Genomic DNA, 22,993 nt, shown 5'->3' with positions numbered 1-22,993 from the left:
AGTTTCATTCTTTTACACATAGTGAACCAGTTTTCCCACCACCAGTTGTTGAAGAGATTGTCTTTTTTCCATGGTATATTTTTGCCTCCTTTGTCAAAGATAAGTTGTCCATAGGTACATGGATGTTCCTCTGGACTTTCTAATTTGTTCCATTGACCTACATTGATTTCTGTCTTTGTGCCAGTACCATACTGTCTTGATGACTATAGCTTTGTAGTATAGTCTTCTCTGGTGGCTTAGACAGGAAAGACTCTGCATACAATGCAGGAGACCTGGGTTCAGTTCCTGGGTTTGGAAGATCCCCTGGTGAAAGAAATGGTAACCCACTCCAGTATTCTTGCCTGGAGAATCCCATGGACAGAGAAGCCTAGAAAAACTATACACCATGGGGCCACAAAAAGTTGGACAGGACTGAGCAACTAATACTCTCACCTTCTTTCAGTATAGTCTGAAGTCAGGAAGGTTGATTCCTCCAGTTCCATTCTTCTTCCTCAAGATTCCTTTGAAAGCATTTCCTCTAAAATCAGGAACAAGACAAGGGTCTCTATTTTCACCACCACTATTCAACACAGTTTTGGAAGTCCTAGCCGTAGCAATCAGAGAAGAAAAAGAAATAAAAGGAATCCAGGTGGGAAAATAAGAAGTAAAATTCACACTGTTTGCAGATGACATGATCCTCTACATACAAAACCCTAAAGATGCCACCAGAAATGAATATAGTAAAGTCTCAGGATATAAAATTAATTCACAGAAATCCCTTGCATTCCTATATATTAACAATGAAAAATCAGAAAGGGAAATTAAGGAAACAATCCCATTCATCTTGCATCAAAAAGAATAAAATAGTTAGGAATAAATTTACCTAAAGAAACAAAAGTCCTGTATACAGAAAACTATAAAACACTGATGATGTTGAAAAGATGCTCAACATCACTCATTATCAGAGAAATGCAAATCAAAACCACTATGAGGTACCATTTCACACCAGTCAGAATGGCTGCGATCCAAAAGTCAACAAGCAATAAATTCTGGAGAGGATGTGGAGAAAAGGGAACCCTCTTATACTGTTGGTGGGAATGCAAACTAGTACAGCCACTATGGAGAACAATGTGGAGATTCCTTTAAAAAGTGGAAATAGAACTGCCATATGGCCCAGCAATCCCACTGCTAGGCATACACACTGAGGAAACCAGAAATGAAAGAGACACATGTACCCCAATGTTCACTGCAGCACTGTTTATAATAGCCAGGACATGGAAGCAACCTAGATGTCCATCAGCAGATGAATGGATAAGAAAGCTGTGGTACATATACACAATGGAGTATTACTCAGCCATTAAAAAGAATACATTTGAATCAGTTCTAATAAGGTGGATGAAACTGGAGCCTATTATACAGAGTGAAGTAAGTCAGAAAGAAAAACACCAATACAGTATAATAATGCATATATATGGAATTTAGAAAGATGGTAACAATAACCCTGTATGTGAGACAGCAAAAGAGACACAGATGTATAGAACAGTCTTTTGGACTCTGTGGGAGAGGGCAAGGGTAGGATGATTTGGGAGAATGGCATGGAAACATGTATATTATCATATGTGAAATGAATCGCCAGTCCAGGTTCGATGTATGATACAGGATGCTTGGAGCTGGTGCACTGGGATGACCCAGAGGGATGGGATGGGGAGGGAGGTGGGAGGGGAGTTCAGGATGGGAACACATGTACACCCGTGGTGGATTCATGTCAATGTATGGCAAAACAATACAATATTGTAAAGTAATTAGCCTCCAATTAAAATATATATTTATATTAAAAAAATAAAATCAGAGACAGCTGAAGTAAAAAAAAATTTTTTTAAACACTGATGAAAGAAATCCAAGATGACACAAATAGAGGGAGAAATATACCGTGTTCTTGGATTACAAGAATCAGTATAGTAAAAATGAGTATACTACCTAAAGAATGCTCAAACTACTGCACAATTGCACTCATCTCACACGCTAGTAAAGTAATGCTCAAAATTCTCCAAGCCGTTTCTATTTCCAGTTTTTTAAGGAATCTCCACACTGTTCTCCATAGTGGCTGTACTAGTTTGCATTCCCACCAACAGTATAAGAGGGTTCCCTTTTCTCCACACCCTCTCCAGCATTTATTGCTTGTAGACTTTTGGATCACAGCCATTCTGACTGGTGTGAAATGGTACCTCATAGTGGTTTTGATTTGCATTTCTCTGATAATAAGTGATGTTGAGCATCTTTTCATGTGTTTGTTAGCCATCTGTATGTCTTCTTTGGAGAAATGTCTATTTAGTTCTTTGGCCCATTTTTTTTTTCTAATTTTATTTTATTTTTAAACTTTACATAATTGTATTAGTTTTGCCAAATATCAAAATGAATCCGCCACAGGTATACATGTGTTCCCCATCCCGAACCCTCCTCCCTCCTCCCTCCCCATACCATCCCTCTGGGCCGTCCCAGTGCACCAGCCCCAAGCATCCAGCATCGTGCATCGAACCTGGACTGGCAACTCTTTTCCTACATGATATTTTACATGTTTCATTGCCATTCTCCCAAATCTTCCCACCCTCTCCCTCTCCCACAGAGTCCATAAGACTGTTCTATACATCAGTGTCTCTTTTGCTGTCTCATACACCGGGTTATTGTTACCATCTTTCTAAATTCCATATATATGCATTAGTATACTGTATTTATGTTTTTCCTTCTGGCTTACTTCACTCTGTATAATAGGCTCCAGTTTCATCCACCTCATTAGAACTGATTCAAATGTATTCTTTTTCATGGCTGAGTAATACTCCATTGTGTATATGTACCACAGCTTTCTTATCTATTCATCTGTTGATGGACATCTAGGTTGCTTCCATGTCTTGGCTATTATAAACAGTGCTGCAATGAACATTGGGGTACACGTGTCTCTTTCCCTTCTGGTTTCCTCAGTGTGTATGCCCAGCAGTGGGGTTGCTGGATCATAAGGCAGTTCTATTTCCAGTTTTTTAAGGAATCTCCACACTGTTCTCCATAGTGGCTGTACTAGTTTGCATTCCCACCAACAGTGTAAGAGGGTTCCCTTTTCTCCACACCCTCTCCAGCATTTATTGCTTGTAGACTTTTGGATCACAGCCATTCTGACTGGTGTGAAATGGTACCTCATAGTGGTTTTGATTTGCATTTCTCTGATAATAAGTGATGTTGAGCATCTTTTCATGTGTTTGTTAGCCATCTGTATGTCTTCTTTGGAGAAATGTCTATTTAGTTCTTTGGCCCATTTTTTGATTGGGTCATTTATTTTTCTGGGCATACACACTGAGGAAACCAGAAGGGAAAGAGACACATGTACCCCAGTGTTCATCGCAGCACTGTTTATAATAGCCAGGACATGGAAGCAACCTAGATATCCATCAGCTGATGAATGGATAAGAAAGCTATGGTACATATACACAATGGAGTATTACTCAGCCATTAAAAAGAAAACATTTGAATCAGTTCTAATGAGGTGGATGAAACTGGAGCCTATTATACAGAGTGAAGTAAGCCAGAAGGAAAAACACCAATACAGTATAATAATGCATATATAAGGAATTTAGAAAGATGGTAACAATAACCCTGTGTACAAGACAGCAAAAGAGACACTGATGTATAGAACAGTCTTATGGACTCTGTGGGAGAGGGAGAGGGTGGGAAGATTTGGGAGAATGGCATTGAAACATGTAAAATATCATGTATGAAACGAGACGCCAGTCCAGGTTCGATGCACGATACTGGAAGCTTGGGGCTAGTGCACTGGGATGACCCAGAGGGATGGTATGGGGAGGGAGGAGGGAGGAGGGTTCAGGATGGGGAACACATGTATACCTGTGGCAGATTCATTTTGATATTTGGCAAAACTAATACAATTATGTAAAGTTTAAAAATAAAATAAAATAAAAAATTCTCCAAGCCAGGCTTCAGCAATACGTGAACCGTGAACTTCCTGATGTTCAAGCTGGTTTTAGAAAAGACAGAGGAACCAGAGATCAAACTGCCCACATCCACTGGATCATGGAAAAAGCAAGAGAGTTCCGGTAAAACATCTATTTCTGCTCTATTGACTATGCAAAGCCTTTGACTGTGTGGATCACAATAAACTGTGGAAAAATTCTGAAAGAGATGGGAATACCAGACCACCTGACCTGCCTCTTGAGAAACCTATATGTAGGTCAGGAAGCAACAGTTAGAATTGGACATAGAACAACAGACTGGTTCCAAATAGGAAAAGGAGTACGTCAAGGCTGTATATTGTCACCCTGCTTATTTAACTTCTATGCAGAGTACATCATGAGAAACGCTGGGCTGGAAGAAGCACAAGCTGGAATCAAGGTTTGGGAGAAATATCAATAACCTCAGATATGCAGATGACACCACCCTTATGGCAGAAGTGAAGAGGAACTAAAAAGCCTCTTGATGAAAGTGAAAGAAGAGAGTGAAAAAGTTGGCTTAAAGCTCAACATTCAGAAAACGAAGATCATGGCATCTGGTCCCATCACTTCATGGGAAATAGATTGGGAAACAGTGGAAACAGTGTCAGACTTGATTTTTGGGGCCTCCAAAATCCCTGAAGATGGTGATTGCAGCCATGAAATTAAAAGACACTTACTCCTGGGAAGGAAAGTTATGACAAACCTAGACAGCATATTAAAAAGCAGAGATATTACTTTGCCAACAAAGGTCCATCTAGTCAAGGCTATGGTTTTTCCATTGGTTATGGATGGATGTGAGAGTTGGACTGTGAAGAAAGCTGAGCTCCAAAGAATTGATGCTTTTTAACTGTGGTGTTGGAGAAGACTCTTGCAAGTCCCTTGGACTGCAAGGAGATCCAGCCAGTGCATCCCTAAAGGAGATCAGTCCTGGGTGTTCATTGCAAGGACTGACGCTAAAGCTGAAACTCCAATACTTTGGCCACCTCATGCGAAGGAAGAGTTGACTCATTGGAAAAGACCCTGATGCTGGGAGGGATTGGGGGCAGGAGGAGAAGGGGACGACAGAGGATGAGATGGCTGGATGGCATCACTGACTCAATGGACAAGAGTTTGAGTGAACTCCGGGAGTTGGTGATGGACCGGGAGGCCTGGCATGCTGCGATTCATGGGGTCGCAGAGTTGGACACGACTGAGCAACTGAACTGAACTGAACTGAACCCAAAGAAATCTATAGATTCAATGCAATCCCTATCAAACTACCAATGATATTTTTCACAGAACTAGAACAAATAATTTCACAATTTTTATGGAAACACAAAAGACCCTGAATAGTCAAAGCAATCTTGAGAAAGAAGAATGGATGTGGAGGAATCAACCTTCCTATTTAATAATTTTTAACCTGTGGTGGATTCATTTTGATATTTGGCAAAACTAATACAATTATGTAAAGTTTAAAAATAAAATAAAATTTAAAAAAAGAGACCAAAAAAAAAAAAAAAAGAAAAATTCAGATTGTCTCTTTCTTTTTGAATTAGTTTCTGTACTTCACATCTTTTAAGGAATTTGTGCACTTCCTCTAAGTTATCTAATTTATTGGTGAACCTTGTTCCTAATATTCCTTTATATCTTTCTCACTTTTAATGTCACCAGTAATCTCTCCTCTTCCATTTTATTGCTACAAATTTGAGTTTTCTCTCTCTCTCTTTTTATTTTATTTTTTTGTCAATCTAGCTTAAAAGGGCTTCCCTGAGAGCTCAGATGGTATAGAATCAGCCTGCAATGCAGGAAATCCTGGTTCAATTCCTGAGTTGGGAAGATCCACTGGAGAATGGGTTGGGCTACCCAGTCCAGTATTCTTGGGCTTTCCTTGTGGCTCAGCTGGTAAAGAATCTGCCTGCAATGCGGGAGACCTGGGATCGATCCCTAAGTTGGGAAAATCCCTTGGAGAAGGGAAAGGCTACCCATTCCAGTATTCTGGCCTGGAGAATTCCATGAACTGTATAGTTCATTGGGTTGCAAAGAGTCAGACACGACAGAGCAACTTTCACTTCACTAGCTTAAAAGTTCTTTTCAAATAATCAGCTTTTGGTTTCATTGATTTTCTCTATTGTTCTTCAGTTCAGTCCCTCGGTTGTGCCTGACTGCGACCACATGAATCCCAGCACACCAGGCCTCCCTGTCCATCACCAACTCCCGGAGTTCACTCAGATTCACATCCATCGAGTCAGTGATGTCATCCAGCCATCTCATCCTCTGTCGTCCCCTTCTCCTCCTGCCCCCAATCCCTCCCAGCATCAGGGTCTTTTCCAATGAGTCAACTCTTCCTTCGCATGAGGTGGCCAAAGTATTGGAGTTTCAGCTTTAGCGTCAGTCCTTGCAATGAACACCCAGGACTGATCTCCTTTAGGGATGCACTGGCTGGATCTCCTTGCAGTCCAAGGGACTTGCAAGAGTCTTCTCCAACACCACAGTTAAAAAGCATCAATTCTTTGGAGCTCAGCTTTCTTCACAGTCCAACTCTCACATCCATCCATAACCAATGGAAAAACCATAGCCTTGACTAGATGGACCTTTGTTGGCAAAGTAATATCTCTGCTTTTTAATATGCTGTCTAGGTTTGTCATAACTTTCCTTCCCAGGAGTAAGTGTCTTTTAATTTCATGGCTGCAATCACCATCTTCAGGGATTTTGGAGGCCCCCAAAATCAAGTCTGACACTGTTTCCACTGTTTCCCAATCTATTTCCCATGAAGTGATGGGACCAGATGCCATGATCTTCGTTTTCTGAATGTTGAGCTTTAAGCCAACTTTTTCACTCTCTTCTTTCACTTTCATCAAGAGGCTTTTTAGTTCCTCTTCACTTCTGCCATAAGGGTGGTGTCATCTGCATATCTGAGGTTATTGATATTTCTCCCCGCAACCTTGATTCCAGCTTGTGCTTCTTCCAGCCCAGCGTTTCTCATGATGTACTCTGCATAGAAGTTAAATAAGCAGGGTGACAATATACAGCCTTGACGTACTCCTTTTCCTATTTGGAACCAGTCTGTTGTTCTATGTCCAATTCTAACTGTTGCTTCCTGACCTACATATAGGTTTCTCAAGAGGCAGGTCAGGTGGTCTGGTATTCCCATCTCTTTCAGAATTTTCCACAGTTTATTGTGATCCACACAGTCAAAGGCTTTGCATAGTCAATAGAGCAGAAATAGATGTTTTACCGGAACTCTCTTGCTTTTTCCATGATCCAGTGGATGTGGGCAGTTTGATCTCTGGTTCCTCTGCCTTTTCTAAAACCAGCTTGAACATCAGGAAGTTCACAGTTCACGTATTGCTGAAGCCTGGCTTGGAGAATTTTGAGCATTACTTTACTAGCGTGTGAGATGAGTGCAATTGTGTGGTAGTTTGAGCATTCTTTGGCATTGCCTTTCTTTGGGATTGGGATGAAAACTGACCTTTTCCAGTCCTGTGGGCACTGCTGAGTTTTCCAAATTTGCTTATTGTCTCTATTTCATTAGTTTATGCTCTTGTCTTTTTTTTTTTTTTTTACTTTACAATATTGTATTGGTTTTGCCATACATCAACATGCATCCGCCACGGGTGTACATGTGTTCCCCATCCTGAACCCCCCCCCCCGACCTCCCTCCCCATACCATCCCTCTGGGTCATCCCAGTGCACCAGCCCCAAGCCTCCGGTATCCTGCATCGAACCTGGACTGGCAATTCATTTCTTATATGGTATTATACATGTTTCCATGCCATTCTCCCAAATCATCCCCCCCTCCTCTCCCACAGAGTCCAAAAGACTGTTCTGTACATCTGTGTCTCTTTTGCTGTCTTGCATACAGGGTTGTCGTTACCATCTTTCTAAATTCCATATATATGTGTTAGTATACTGTATTGGTGTTTTTCTTTCTGGCTTACTTCACTCTGTATAATAGGCTCCAGTTTCATCCACCTCATTAGAACTGATTCAAATGTGTTCTCTTTAATGGCTGGGTAATACTCCATTGTGTATATGTACCACAGCTTTCTTATCCATTTATCTTCTTGTCTTTATTACTTTCTTCTTTAGTCTAGATTTAGGTTGAGTTTGCTCTTCTTTTTTCAGTGAGTTAGGGTGGAAAGTTAAGTTCATGATTTGAGATCTTTGTTCTTTATAAAAGTATACATTTATAGCCTTAAACTTTTCCATGACCAATGTTTTTCCTATATTCCATTCATTTTGGTAAGTAATAGTTTCATTTTTCTTTATTTCAAAGTAATTCCTGGTTTCATTTTTGATATAGTATACAGCTCATTGGTTATTTAGGAGTGTATTGTTTAATTTCCATTATTTGTGAATTTCCCAATTTTTGTTATTGATTTTTAATTTAATTCCATTATGATTGAAAGGCACATACTGTTTTATTTCTATCTTGAATTGTTGTTTGAATGAAATGGTTAATTAGAGTAGCAGACTATTGTGGTTTATCCAAAGAGACTCTAATCAAATAGATAAAAAACTACCAAGTTAAGGAATATAATTCTGTTTCCTTGATCATTCCAAAAGGCAGAGGGGACTACTGATTTCACTACTATAGTGAAGACTCCATAAGTGGACTTGGTTTTGCTCAGTCACTGGCTTGGAAGTCTGAGCAAAGGTCACAGTGGGAATGATTCTGATATCTTTCTCTGATAGAGCAAATTATACTTCCTGTGTAATTATACTTCCTGTGTAAATTTTGATTTTTTACTGTGCTTTTCTTTTATGTTTTCTCTTCAGTACTCTTTCCATTCCTTACCCCAATCTTTGAAGTATTAAATATCAGCATATTTCCAAAAAGTGCTGTGAATTTTTTGACAACATCTGTAAAAAAGATAAAAGAAAGTCGCCTCAAAGATACTCAAAAGGTAAAATCTGGTGGTGGTTACATGAGGGTGTTCACTTTTTGAAAATGTATTTACCTCCACACATATGATTTGTGTACTTCTCGGCAGTTTTAAAAAGATAGGTAGAGAAGTATAGATTTTAGAACTGGGGAGTTATTAATATATCATTGTGGAGGTTGGGAAAGAAATAAGAAAATGAGCCAGAGAGTGATGTTTAAATTTAATAGTAGGAATGCATATTAGTATGTCATTGCATAAATATTGTTGAGATAAAAGCTTTATCACTTCCATTCAATAAACTGTTAAAGGATAAGAATTACTGTTTAAAAATGATTTTACTGATATTATAATTTCCGCAATGTTATACTGGTAAAGAATCACTTTGATTCCAAGACTCCTATTTTATAGATTGTGCAATGAATGAAAAGCCCCATCAGTCAGTTGGTGGAGTGAATTCTGTGTTAAATTGCAGCCCTCTCCTAGTCTGGCATGGGCAGGGGTCTTTTCTGGGCCATGAGGCTGCAAGCTGGTTAACCCAGGTTTGCCTCCATGAGGCCTGAGGCCAGCACAAGCTTGTCTGCAGGTCAGGGGGCAGAGGGTTTTGTACCCAGGATGTCACTGAAAAGGGTCAAGGCCTTGAAGATGCTTCAATAACAGCTGCCAATGTACTTTGCAAATGTGAGGGGATTAATTTGTGTGGTAATTCATTAAGAATTAAAATTGGAAGGAAAAAAAAGGATCAAGTCATGGACTTTCTCCTGAACAAACAGGTGTGACAGGAGAGACAGCAGGCAACTCTTTGGCAAAGGAAGCTGTTTCAAAAGCCAGAGAAACAAAAGATCAGAAAGAGTGAGGACCAAAAAGCAGTTGACATGATGGCAGGTTTCTCTCTGGGAAACATCATGTTCTCCAAGGTCTGTAGGTGAATGTTAGTTCACTGAGGACTCAGGCAATACTAGTCAGACTTCTGCTCTATAAGGGGCCATACTCTCAGGAAAGAGGTTAAATACTGCACTGCTGATTTGTCTATGACTTCACAAGTAACTTTCTTTCATAGAATTTCTTTCTGCTTACAGCCACGTGTGGACTTTCTTCAGCTGATGATTAACTCCCAGAATTCCAAAGAAACAGACAATCATAAAGGTAACCAAGGAGAGCTTCAGAGGGGCCACAGTGGGGAGATGCAGAGGTAGGGGGCAGTTCTGAAAATGTGCAGAAAGTTTTCCAGGCAGATGGGAATTTAGGCCAAATTGAAGAAAGACACTTGTGCAGAAAGAAAGAATAGACTGTGGTACTTCCTAGAAGTTTGCAGGCACAACTTTGTTCAGAGCTCGAAGGACAAGGATAACAAGGATGTCATGCCCAGAAGTCAGTTATGATGTGGATCACTACAGCTGAACCTCTGGGGAGCTTGGTTCCAATATCAGTTCTCAGGCTCCTCCAGACCCACCAAGTCAGAACCTCTGTCTGAATATTTGCATCAAGGCTTCATCCCTTCATTCATCAGGGGGCACATTGCCCCATTGTTGGTGACCTTAATTTGGAACACTTTTAAACCTGTTTTCACCAGCTTACTCTACTGTAAAGTATAATTTTTTCCCCTTTGTTATTAACACGTAATTTCTGGGAAAAGACTTTGAAACTGTAAATATTCTATTCCTCTTCAAGTTGTCACCCACTGGACATTCATGGATGTCACCCATTCATGGATGGCTTTTGGTTGAAACCATTGTTACGGTTATGATGATTAAAACATGATGCCTTTCTAAACCCATCATTATTCTGTATTTATGAGCTGATGTTCTTTCATAGGAGAGCTCTCCATTCTCCCCCAGTCATTTATTTATTTATATCAGTATATCTCATGAATAGCTAACTTACTCTCTCACATCACTCTTCATTTTGATTTTCAAGTTCTCTCAGGTTTGTACACTGGAGCCCTTTCAAGTGGGCTCCTATATATATATTACTTTTTTCTCCTGAGAAAATTTTTTCAATAGGCTATTTTTTTAGCAGAAATTAAAAATCTTAATTGAAGAGTACAGGGTTTCTCAATATACATTCTGCCCCCACCTACATATAGCCTTCCTCAATATCTCAAGTCCATACTGGAGTGATACACTTGTTATAATCAATGAACCTACACTGATACATTATTATCACCCAAAGACAATAGTTCACACCTGGGTCCAATCTTGGTATTGTACATTCTATGGGTTTTGATAAATGTATAATGATGTGTGTCCACCACTGTTGTATACACAGTATCCTGTATCCTTTTCATTTATCATTTTCCAAGAACTTCCTCACTTCCTAATGCAAGGCATTCCAGCTTTCTCTTCTATTTCCCCTGGAATCAGCCATTTCTCTAAGAAGTTCTGGTTCCATTTAGTGAAAATGGTATTTAGAACCCAAAATTTGGGTTCTAGGAATGCTCATTGCTACTAGGGTTTCTTTGCTTCTAGATCCTCTCAGTGGACAACTTTCAGAACATTAACTATTTTTACACAGGTGTTAAAAAAAAAAAGATTTCTGTATCTACCTCAAATCACTGATATAAACATGCTCTCTCTCAAACAAAAAGACCCTGGTGTGTTTTAATTCCATGACATGAATACTCCTATATGATTAATTTGAAGCTACCAATGGATTGATAACTTCACAAAATTTGTGATAACTTGTGATAACCTCACAAAATTATTAATTTTATAAAGTTGGTTCTTGAAAGCAGGGATAAACTGATTCCAGCCCATTCTCAATATGTCTATTCCTGTGTGTACACTACTTCTATCTATCTATTATTATCATTTATCATTTTTCCAAGTACATTATTCAATACAATGTTCTGTGATGAAGGAAATATTCGATATCTGCTCTGTTCAATATAGTAATCACTAGACATAAGTCTCTGACATGACACTGAGTGAGTGAATGTGAAGTCACTCAGTTGTGTCCGATTCTTTGTGACCCATGGACTGTAGCCTACCAGGATCCTCCATCCATGGGATTTTCCAGGCAAGAATACTGGATTCTATCTATCCATTTCATCTTCCCCAGGAGATTCCTCCCAACCCAGGGACTGATGAAGGAAATATTCTGTATCTGTCTTGTTCAAGATGCTTCACTATCATAAATGTCTGTTGAGGACATGACATGTGACTAGTGCCACTGAAACCTGAATGATAAATTGTATTTAATTTTAATCAATTAAAATTTGAAGAATCATATATTAGACAGCACAACTCTAAACTTTGAGTATTTTGCAGTTTATGCTAACTGGGAAAGAATTTGATGGTTGAATTTATCCACAATAACATCACAGATATCATCATTGGGAATTAGAACTGTCTAAATCTTTATTACACTCATTTTATATTGCTTTTATTGTTAATCAGTTGGTTGGGGCAGGTACTACGTTGAGTTGAGTGCTCTAAGTAACAAAGATCCTACTTCAGTCCCATCAAATAGCTGAGAGCCTGAGCATGTTTGGTCTCTTGGGAGAAAATAAAAATGGAGACCAGTGTATAATCACAGGGCTGTTTGATAAGAATAAAGAAGAGCAGAAAGGGGGATGTACACTGAGAGGATGACCTTCAGGCCAGACTTGAATCAGCATTGCTAATTGTACTCCCTGGACCTAATTTTTCTATATTTCACACTGGCCTAAGTCCTTATATGCACACATTCTTTCTTCTGCTATTTTAATGTCACTGATTAGACTAGGATCATCACAACTCTTCAAGCTTTTTGTTGATTTCTGCAGCTTCTATACATATCTCTATCTCCCCTTGAAGACTTATGTCCCAGGTCTTGTATTACCTGGTGCCTCTCAAGGGCATAATCCATGCCTCTCAGGCTACATTGTTCACATACATCTCCACATCTCATGAAAGTTCATGTGTTGTTTCCATAGTTAGTTTTGAATTTGTATTAGGCTTCTAGATCCTGCTCATGCTGCTGGTCCATGGACCACTCTTTTAGTAGCAAGAGTTTAACTGTAGCCCAATATTGTACTCTTATGTTCCTAGAAACAAGTTTTGATAAAATATAATTTAATTTCCCCTATCATATAGCCTTAGTATCATAAATCTCAAAAAAATCAAAATCAAACTATAACTAGAATAATTTAAAATATTCTAGAAGGGAATGCTACTCCATTTTACTTGGAGCTAAAGTTCTTTTACAGTTCTCTAAGGGGGACATTGATAACACTGTAGATTTTAGACACAAATGCTATCTCTTAAAATACCCAGCTGTGTTGGTGGGGCGTATGAAATTGCCAGGAACAGAGGGCCAAGAATAGTATAGACCTGGGAAAAACTCAATTAAGACAGTTCTTGGCTTTTTCTTGGCTCTGTGAGGCAGACACAGAGTGGAAATCGATCTCAGTTTGATTCTAAATTACTTTTACATGATTTCCCTAGGGTTTGGGAGTTTCACTGGAATGTCTCATCATCTAAACTGTGATTTTTACATTGCCATGCTTTACCTAAAATGTCTTGACTTTCTTTTTAGCTCTGTCTGACCAAGAACTCATGGCCCAAAGTATTATCTTTATTTTTGGTGGCTATGAGACCACTAGCAATACTCTTTCCTTCCTTTTATATATTTTGGCCACTCACCCTGATGTCCAGCAGAAGCTGCAGGAGGAGATTGATGTGACTTTCCCCAATAAGGTGAGTGATGATACCTGGAGAGAGAGGGGAAGGTGAAGCCTTAGCATGATTGTCTTCTCTCTACTCTCAGGAGGTTTTTGCCCAAAGCATAAGCATCAAATCATTTACCTCCATTCCCAGGTGGTGCAGTGGAAAAAAAATCCAATCCTCCTGCCAGTGCAGGAGATGCAGGTTCAATAGGTGCGTTGGGAAGATCCCCTGGAGTAGGAAATGGCAGCCCACTCCAGTATTCTTGCCTGGGAAATCCTGGACAGTGAGCCTGGCATTTGTTGTTGAGAAGACTAAGCAGTTGAGCACTGCACATTTAGGAAGTCATTTTGGACTCACAGCAATGTAAGTATTTTGAAAAAAGTGCTGGTCCAGCGGTATCAGTTATCAGAATAATCCCAACTAAATTCACTGAACTTCAGTGGCATCACTTATTACTCTGGTGTCTGCATTTGTTTTTGTTCAGTTGCTAAGTCATTTTGGACTCTTTGTGACTCCATGGACTGCAGTTTGTCCTCACTAAGTTCTGCCCAAGTTTATGGTGTCTGCATATTTATCTATTGATGTTGGCTGGACTTGCTGTGGTCTGTGCATTGGCTGATCTAGACTGGCCTTAGCTAAGTGTTTGGACTGACTCAGCTCCACACATGCTCCTCACGTGTCTCAATCTCCACATGTCTGCTTCTCAAGGCAGTGGTAGATGTCATGAGCAAGAGGCCTAATCCCATGGGTGACTTTCAAAACTCTGCTAGCATTACATTTAGTGAATATTCCACTGGTTCAAAGTGAGCCACCTGACCAACCTGAGTCAGAATGGGAGGGCACCACAGAGTTAATGGCGAAGGGAATGGACAGAGGAAATGGTGGAGAATTGGGACCATTCATTTAGTCTACTGCCTGCTGTAAACTTTAGACTAGGTGAAGCCTGGTGTACAAGAAAGGATATATGGTAAGAAACAGAGGACATGAGTATGAGACCTGACTGGTTTTGGACAAGTCTTATGACCTTTCAAATCCTAGGTCCTTCAAATACTTTGTAGGGCCTGCATAAATTAGAGATGATATTTCTTCTCTGGTAAACCCCATATTGGGATTCTCTTGATAACAAGAAGATTGAATGGTCACTAACTGAGGTTACCTAAGGCATTACATTCTCTCCTTTTTATAAGAATACTTACAGTAACACTACTACTGGCTAATATGTACTTCTTACTATATATGTCTGTTCTAAATACTTTCTATTTATGAATGCATTTAGTTTTTGAGAAATTATTAGTCAGGAGAGGTAGGTTATTCCTCAGTAACGGACGAGCCCTGAAATCTCAGGGGCTTTTATAGCAGAGGTTTACTTCAATCTATGTCTACAGATTCAACATGGATTGTTAGTGGAGGATGGAGCGGACAGCTCTGCTTCACAGAGTTACTCAGGAAAACCGACTCAGAGCTTCCACCATCTTGTAGCTGCCTTATCTGGAACATGAGACCTTCTTGTCATCTGTGGAATATGGAACTCGAGAGTTGCTTTCCAGGGTTCAAATGATTTGTCTCTGAACTGACATAATCATCTCACAGCCTGTTGGCTGATTTGGCCTTAACTTCAAGTGGGATGGGGAAAATGGGGCTGACATGGATGCTGGGTGAGCAGTGAGTGTCTCTGCCACACAACCCTATGGAGGGTCAGCTCCATCTGTCTCCATGTAACATATGAGAAACCTGAGCTACAGGGAGATGAAATACTTCCAGACACTACTCGTGTACATGGTGGTGATCTAGTCAAGCTGTGATCCAGGGTGTTGGCTCCTGAGCCACTCTTACCCTCTATAATGTTGCTCCTTAAATATAACCCCACGTGACAGCCATGTATCACCCCCAGTGGTTTCAAATCTTAGCACAAACTGGAGTTCTTTGTGGTGTGTGGAGACCTGGACCCTGGGGCTGCAATGGCTTGTTTAGACCTTCAGGCCTTAGGGTCACACCTGCAGGGAAAATAAGAGACCCTTCTAGCAGCACACGGTGGGGTTCTGATCCTCTTGTAACCTCCCTGCATCTGAAATTGTGTTCTCATTCATACTCTTCATTTGCAGATTTGGTTTAGAAAGGAACTTGTTTCTCCCCAAATTATTTATAGAGTTTTCATATATTGTTTCCAGACTGTATATGTGTGATGAAGAGAATGAGCAGTCAGGAGTCTTCAACTGAGAATCGGGGATTTGCTCTTTTACACGCTCTTGCCTTGGTACAGTTGTGTGGCCTCAGTTGGTGATGGACAGGGAAGCCTGGCAGGCTGCAGTCCGTGGGGTCGAAAAGAGTCAGACACGACTGAGCAACTGAACTGCAGCAACTATATTTCAATTAAAAGAATAAAAAAACTAAGTTCTATGGTTCCCTGTCAAGCAATCCCTGACCAGCTCATGTCTCCTGACCCTCTGAACTGAACCTTGTTTTCAGATTCTTTGTAAACAAAATTCCATCTATTCTTTTAAAAAAATAAAATAAAATCTTGTGAGACTGTTGTAAAAAAAAGTGAAAAGAAAAAGAAACACTGACTTTGGACTTTTTCACTTAAGAGTAAGAGTCCTAGTCTGTCGGTCATGTTTTCATAAGAGAGAAAATACACTCCTTGATAACCTGTGGTGTTTCATCTCAATGGGCATTGAGAGGTCAAAGGACATGATAGTAATGTATACAAATGCTAGGATCCTTTACCAATTTAAATTATTCCCTGGAGCTCCTAACATTTCAGTAGGTCTACATAGATGGAGTTGAAGGTTGATCTGATATCTTAATTTATCAAAATCTATTTCTTTCTTCCCAGGCCCCTCCGACCTATGATGTCCTGGCACAGATGGAGTACCTTGACATGGTGGTGAATGAGACTCTCAGAATGTTTCCTATTGTTATTAGACTTGAGAGGCTCTGTAAGAAGGATGTGGAAATCCATGGGGTGTCCATTCCCAAAGGGACAATAGTGACGGTGCCAATCTCTGTGCTTCACAAAGACCCACAGCTCTGGCCAGAGCCTGAGGAGTTCCGTCCTGAAAGGTACAAGAGCCCAGGGAAGGGGCCCCTCCTGATCCAGTTGCTCAGAGCGTATTCTGATGACTCTCATTATGGGTGACAAATATGTGACTATAAAATCATTTTATTTTACATCTTTTTATTGTTAAATGTCTTTTCTTTTTCCAAGAATGATATTATTTGATTAAAAATTTTACCAACCATAAACTAAAAAAAAAAAAAAACCAGAAAAATTTAGTTGTGTACATTTCTAAAACCTTAAGCTTTTTTGTTGTTTAGTCACTAAGTCATTTCCGACTCTTTGTGACCTCATGAACTGTAGCCCACCAGTCTCCTCTGTCCATGGGATTTTCCAGGCAAGAAGACTGGAGTGGATTGCTATTTTCTTCTCCAGGGGATATTCCCGACCCAGGGATCAAACCCATATCTCCTGCATTGGCAGGTGGATACTTTACCCCTGAGCCATCAGGGAAGCCCAATACCTTAAGATAGGCCTCATTAATAGTGCAATGTAAGTCCTGAGGACATTTTTCTATGCATATACAGATTGTTAAAACTTAGAATGGCATTATATATAGTGTGATTTTTTTCAATTGCTTACTATATTTAACAGTAAACTATAAACAACATTCTGTGTTTTTAATATATATATATATATTGTTGCATCTGCTATAATTTACTTAACAGCTATATTATTTTAGGTGTATTGGTTTTTTTTCCTTTAAGTCTTTCTGTCTGTTCTCGTTAGTTCTTTGAATTTGTCACTAACGTTCCCACATTTCCATTTCTTTAAACACTGGCTGCTGTTTCCTCCATTATTATTTTGGGATGTAGGCTGAGGACCTAGCAGTCTCATCCCAGGTGGTTCCAGCAGCCTCAGTGAGGATGGAGGAGACACAGGTGGCCTGGTTCTGTCTGTGGCTGTAGACCTGGGCCAGCTCCCTTTTGCCTCCATGTTTTTTGACCTTCCAAAGAGAAGTCCTCTGCTCTCTAGACATCTAGACACCCCAGTTGGAGAGGTTAACCATTGTCTTCTGGGAATTCAGAACCAGGTTCTGCTTTGGGCACAGATGGGATTCTGGAAATAATTGATGCTCTCCATTTATTTTATGGTGAACAAAATTTGGATTGAACATTTTAGGGTACTATCTGGGATCTAGCATTTTATGAGCTCCTGACCATAAGCTCCCTGGTGGCAGGGACTGTGTCTCGTTCACCTTTTTGTCCCTAGTACTAGCATAACCTGTACCCGTAGCATTGTTGAAAGAAGAGTCAGAGTCCACCAAGTCCTCTGTTCTGGACCGGGGAACCTCTGTGTCACCCTCAAGCTCAGCAGCTTCCCCTCCTGCAGCGTCAGGAACCTAAAACCAGAGACCACTCACTGTACTTCCCTTTGATTCATTCAGCCGTCAAGCAGAGAGTTAGTGCTCACCTGTGTGTGTCAGGGTCTGGGCCAGGGAGTGGGAAATCCAAACGTTAAAGCCATTTTAAGAGTTTTGGACATATACACTGTATATTCTATAGGCAAATGTCTATGAATCATTTTTAATGTATCTGTTTGTGTCCATTCCCTGCTCAACAGCCATCAACCAGGTCTGCACCACTCAGATGCTGCCCTTTGACTAATTCTCCATGCATCTGAAATCACATTATCTGTATTCTTCCAGAATATATAATAGGACTGTTTATAATATACACAACCGTAATGCCATTATCACTTCTCCAAATTCAAATATTGAAGAGTCAAATTTGAATAAAACAGAGGTCTAGCTATCAAGGACTTTATCAGTTTGTGGAAATGACAGACACAAAAATCAGTGATTGAACCAGAGTAGAGTTGAGTCATATGCCCTCATAAATCTACTGACCTCAGCATTCTCTGTGTGTGGGAGAAAGAGACATACCCACACAAGAGGAGGGCAAAGGGAAAACAATAGAAAACTAACAATTTAAATATTCAGAGATGTTTCTCCTGCTTCCTTCATCTCTGAGCACATGACCAATGTCAGTGTTTACAGAGGCAGGAACCCACTCTTCCTTCAACCAGTCTCATTTCCTAACTGCCTTTCAGAGCGTGAGCATCTCACCACCCTGAATGTAAATTTCATATTTAAAGATACATTTTCTTTAAACATCCTTCATCTCATCTTCTCACCAGGACTGAAAGCTCCTGTGGGGTCTGGGGATGAGAAGGCCCTGGGGCTTACCTTTCTCACAGCAAATCACCACAGCAGGATTCAGTCACCCACCCACAGGAGTCTCCCTTATGCTACTGGTTGAGGGTTTAAGTTAAAACTTCAGACCTGGAATTCCTGTGATTTTTCTGTTTCATTCACTTTTTCATCTACTGTTGTGGATTCAGGTTCAGTAAGAAGAACAAGGACAGCATAAATCCTTACGTCTACCTGCCTTTTGGAACTGGACCCCGAAATTGCATTGGCATGAGGTTTGCTATCATGAACATGAAACTTGCTATCGTCAGAGTCCTGCAGAACTTCTCCTTCAAACCTTGTAAAGAAACACAGGTTAGCAGTTCATTATTTGCATAAGTAATATTTTATTGTGAATTTTTTAACTGAGGTTTATCTCTCTGTGTTTATAAGGTTGTGATCTATTCAAATAATAATTTAGCTTACTAGAAAGAGAATCTGTCTGAATCCACCTGTGACCTTTAACTGTCTTTCATCCCTGGAGGGCTAAGTCTGTGGCTTCATAAAGACCCAACTGTAAAGTCATCTAGAGTCAAGGCAGTTAGCACGACATGACTACACAAAGTCCAGTGAATTTGAGCAACTTTTAAATTTGGTGTCACATCCACTAGAAGGAAGGAAAATGTTGTACAAAGTCATGAGAGCAGTGATGACCATGTCATGACTTTTCAGTGATGCCCTTCTCCATGGGAACTTACAGAAAGCTCTCCTGACAGTGATTCTCAGCCACTATTTGTATAAAGAAATTACTGGGGAGAAATATCCCGATTTTAAGGTCATCTCAGACTCTCTAAAATAATTTCCCCAGAGTGTGGCATTGAGAGCACCCCCACTGATCCTCCTGTGCAGCCACAGTGATCCCTGAGTGAAAGCATTTCTGCTGGATGGGAAGGGCTCCACAGCCCCTCACCTGCCAGGAATCCTGCTGCCATCCAGCTGGGCTCCCTTTACATTCTCAGAATGACTGTATGTCCTTCCTGTCCACCCTACAGTCCATTCTCCCCCTTCAAGTTCCAGTTCAGTCCTGAGCCCCTCCATGCAGCCTCCCCATCCAGGCCAGAGCCCACTCTCCCCTCTGCTGTGTTTACAGGTACCACAGGCTGGCGTCATGGGTCCTACCACCTGACAATACTTTGACCCTGAACCAGCTAGTTTGGTTCCTTTGTTTCCTTTATACCTAAGAAGGTCATTAACTCTGTCCCCTTATTTTATTCCTTCCATAAATGCTCAGTGGTGCCTTGATGTCATCGGGCAAACATTTAAGGAGTGACTTGCAGTTGATTACAGCTCTTGAACACAAATATGGGACAGTTTGAATTTTAAAAATTTATCAAATGTCATTTGTGTTCTTGCTTGTTTTATGTGTGTCTGTGTGTCTATCTGCAGGGAAAATGCTTACCGTTTGAAAGTTTAAAATAACAATTTGTTGCAGTTATAGCAAGACCTGGAATCACTCTCTGAGGAGCACACAGAACAGTTGGCATTGATTCATCTCAAGCATGGCCCTAAAATAACATTTATTTCTAGGAGTCATGCATTTAGTAAGCAGCTGCTCCCTTTGAGTAGTTTTCTCAGGGAAGAGGAGGATAGAGATGTTTCCATTTTACTTGCAGGCATCTGTGTGGGCGTCCTGTAAATGTGCACACACAGCGGACTCAGCCCTGAGAGAAAGGGGGCCTCGGGCACGCCTGGGAAGGGCAGATGCCGCTGCAAGCTCCACCCAGTACCCCATGGGCTGGAGCTTCTCCCTCCACAGCTCCTTGCTTGTCCTTCAGTCAACTGAGGTTAGAAGGTCACTCTGTTGGTTCCCCCAACCCAGAAGGAGTGACTGGGTGAGAAAGGGGCTAAAAATCTCAGACAAACCACTGTAGGTCTTCAGAAGTTCACCATTTGCCCTGCACTTGGAACCAGGGCATGTTTTAAAAAACAGGCAAAATGCTTCATAGGCATAGTGTTCAAATAATATTTTGTGCAAGAATGATGGGTGAATGCTTTCACTATCCAGTCTTGACAGAACTTACAGAATAAGTACAGAGAATCAAAGATAAAGAAAAGAAACTGGATGCAAGTGATCGAAAGGTACAAACTTCTGATTATAGATAAATACATAAAATTAGGATTATATGGACATTTTTAATATAATTAAAAAAAATGATAAATTTTATAGTTGACATTTTTATATAGTAGAAGAGAGTAGATCCTAAAAGTGCTCATGAGAGGAAAACAGTATTTTTTCTTTTTCTATCTCTTATGAGTTGATGGATGTTAACTAAACTTATTGTGGTAGTAATTTCACATATATGTAAGTCAAATGTTTTATACCATTAATCATTTATATCTCAGTAAAAGAGGAATTAAAACAATTTTTTTAAGTGAATAGTAAGGGGGTACTAGAAATGACTTTATGCCCATATATTTTATAACAATAGTTAAATAGACCAATTTTCTGAAAGTCATAAACTGTTAAAGTTTAATCAAGGAAATATTGACAGCCTGTCCATCCCTATAGCTTTTAAACACATTGAATTGGTAGTTTAAAAAAATCAAAGATACACGATGCTAAAGTAGCTTGTATATGGTTGTAAAGCATTATTGTCTGTAATGTATCTTGTCTATTTTGCTTCTCTTGTTGGTGGTGCTTCATTCATTGGTTCTCTTAACTGTTGCAGATCCCCTTGAAAATAAGCAGTCAAGGACTTTTAAGACCAGAAAAACCCATTGTTCTGAAGGTTGTGCTCAGAGATGAGACCATAAGTGGAGCTTGACTTTTCTAAGGACCTGGGCTTTGTTCTTCAAGGAGCTGTGTCCCACAGTTTCAGGGGACTTGATTTACTTTGTGATAAAACTCAGAAATAAAGACAGCCTTCATCTATTGCACTTGCTGGATGACTAGGGTATCCACACATTTGTTTCGCTTTCTCAGTGTCTGTGTTTTTATATATTGCGTAATATGAAAGAGGTGACTAATGAGGGCCAGATATGTACACTCAGCTTAGCTGATTCTCAAAGGACCATCTCCACCCACCCCCAGTTAGTAACATCTACTCCTTCAGAGCAACAATCAAGAAAGAAAGTGTCTCAACAGTTTTATCAGCTAATTAACGAAAACAAGAATTATTGTGGTGACTAAAGTTCTGACGTGTTTTAATATATCACAGGTTTTATTTTATATATTTCAAATCTAATATTCTATTGAGGAACTCCATAAACATCTCTTTACAAAAGTGTTAGGATACCATCCTACACTTTAGGGGGAATGTGTACAACTGAATCAGAGAGAGCCAGTGACTAAACACGGCCGTCACAATTCCTGGTGGGTGGGGCCTTTTTCAAAACTGCTGTTTGTTATATTACATAGGTAAGAATTATTCCAGTGTATTGCCCATTTCTTAGAAAGTATGAAAGTGAAAGTTGCTCAGTCGTGTCCAACTCTTTGTGACCCCATGGACTACACAGTTCATGGAATTCTCCAGGCCAGAACACTGGAGTGGGTAGCCTTTCCCTTCTCCAGGGGATCTTCCCAACCCAGAGATCGAACCCAGGTCTCCCACGTTGCAGGCAGATTCTTTACCAGCTGAGCCACAAGGGAAGTCCAAGAGTATTGGAATGGGTAGCCTATCTCTTCTCGAGAGGATCTTCCCAAACCAGTTATTGAACCAGGGTCTCCTTCATTGCAGGTGGATTCTTTACCAACTGAGCTATCTTTCATGGTTTAAATCTACTTTTTTTGAGCACATATTTTTTATAACAACAAGTGCACATATAATTATGTTATTAGTTTTGATGACAAGTTTTCAGCTCATCTCCCCTGATATTTCTGAAAGTCAGGAAACAGGTTTTCTTGAAGTGTCTTTGTTTTCTATCCTCAATTCCCAACTGTCTTAACATAATGAATGTGGAATAAAAGATGGTTGATTGGTGAGCTGATTGAGGAGAAAGGCTACAGTCACTGGTCAGTTTCAGTTGATATCAGAAGCTGCACACAGCCCTTCCTTTCCCTTTTCTGCCCCTCCCATCCACAACCCCTTCCTTGCTAGGGTTTTCCTAGATAGTCCAGTCCTAAAGCCATTGGGAGAGCACAGAAGATGGGCAGCCTTACATTCAGGGTGTGGGCAGAGAAGGGGGGCTCAGTGGCTCCGAGTTGGAGACTGTGTAGAGAGGGGAAGTATCCACAGAAACAGCAGCCAGGCATGGGTGTGGGAACATAGGCTAGGAGAAAGGAGTGTCCACCCTGAAGCGTGGCCTGGCCAGGGCAGCCAGAG

At 40.3% G+C, this 22,993-nt stretch overlaps 1 protein-coding gene across 1 annotated transcript in view; it reads left to right on the top strand.

Moving 5' to 3' along the window:
- Positions 1–21,864, top strand: part of LOC102284405 (cytochrome P450 3A24) — a 37,679-nt gene extending 15,815 nt beyond the window's left edge. The window contains exons 6-11 of the mRNA XM_070362253.1: positions 8,733–8,860; positions 9,916–9,982; positions 13,355–13,515; positions 16,319–16,545; positions 18,884–19,046; positions 21,401–21,864. Of these exons, the coding sequence (XP_070218354.1) occupies positions 8,733–8,860; positions 9,916–9,982; positions 13,355–13,515; positions 16,319–16,545; positions 18,884–19,046; positions 21,401–21,496 (842 nt within the window). The 3' untranslated portion in view covers positions 21,497–21,864. The remainder of the gene's footprint in view (positions 1–8,732; positions 8,861–9,915; positions 9,983–13,354; positions 13,516–16,318; positions 16,546–18,883; positions 19,047–21,400) is intronic.
- Positions 21,865–22,993: the final 1,129 nt, after the last annotated feature.

The sequence above is a fragment of the Bos mutus genome, chromosome 25 (genome assembly GCF_027580195.1).
Source record: "Bos mutus isolate GX-2022 chromosome 25, NWIPB_WYAK_1.1, whole genome shotgun sequence".
Lineage (NCBI taxonomy): Eukaryota > Metazoa > Chordata > Mammalia > Artiodactyla > Bovidae > Bos > Bos mutus.
The sequence above is the reverse complement of the archived record's forward strand: the minus strand, read 5'-3'. Positions and strand labels throughout refer to the sequence as shown.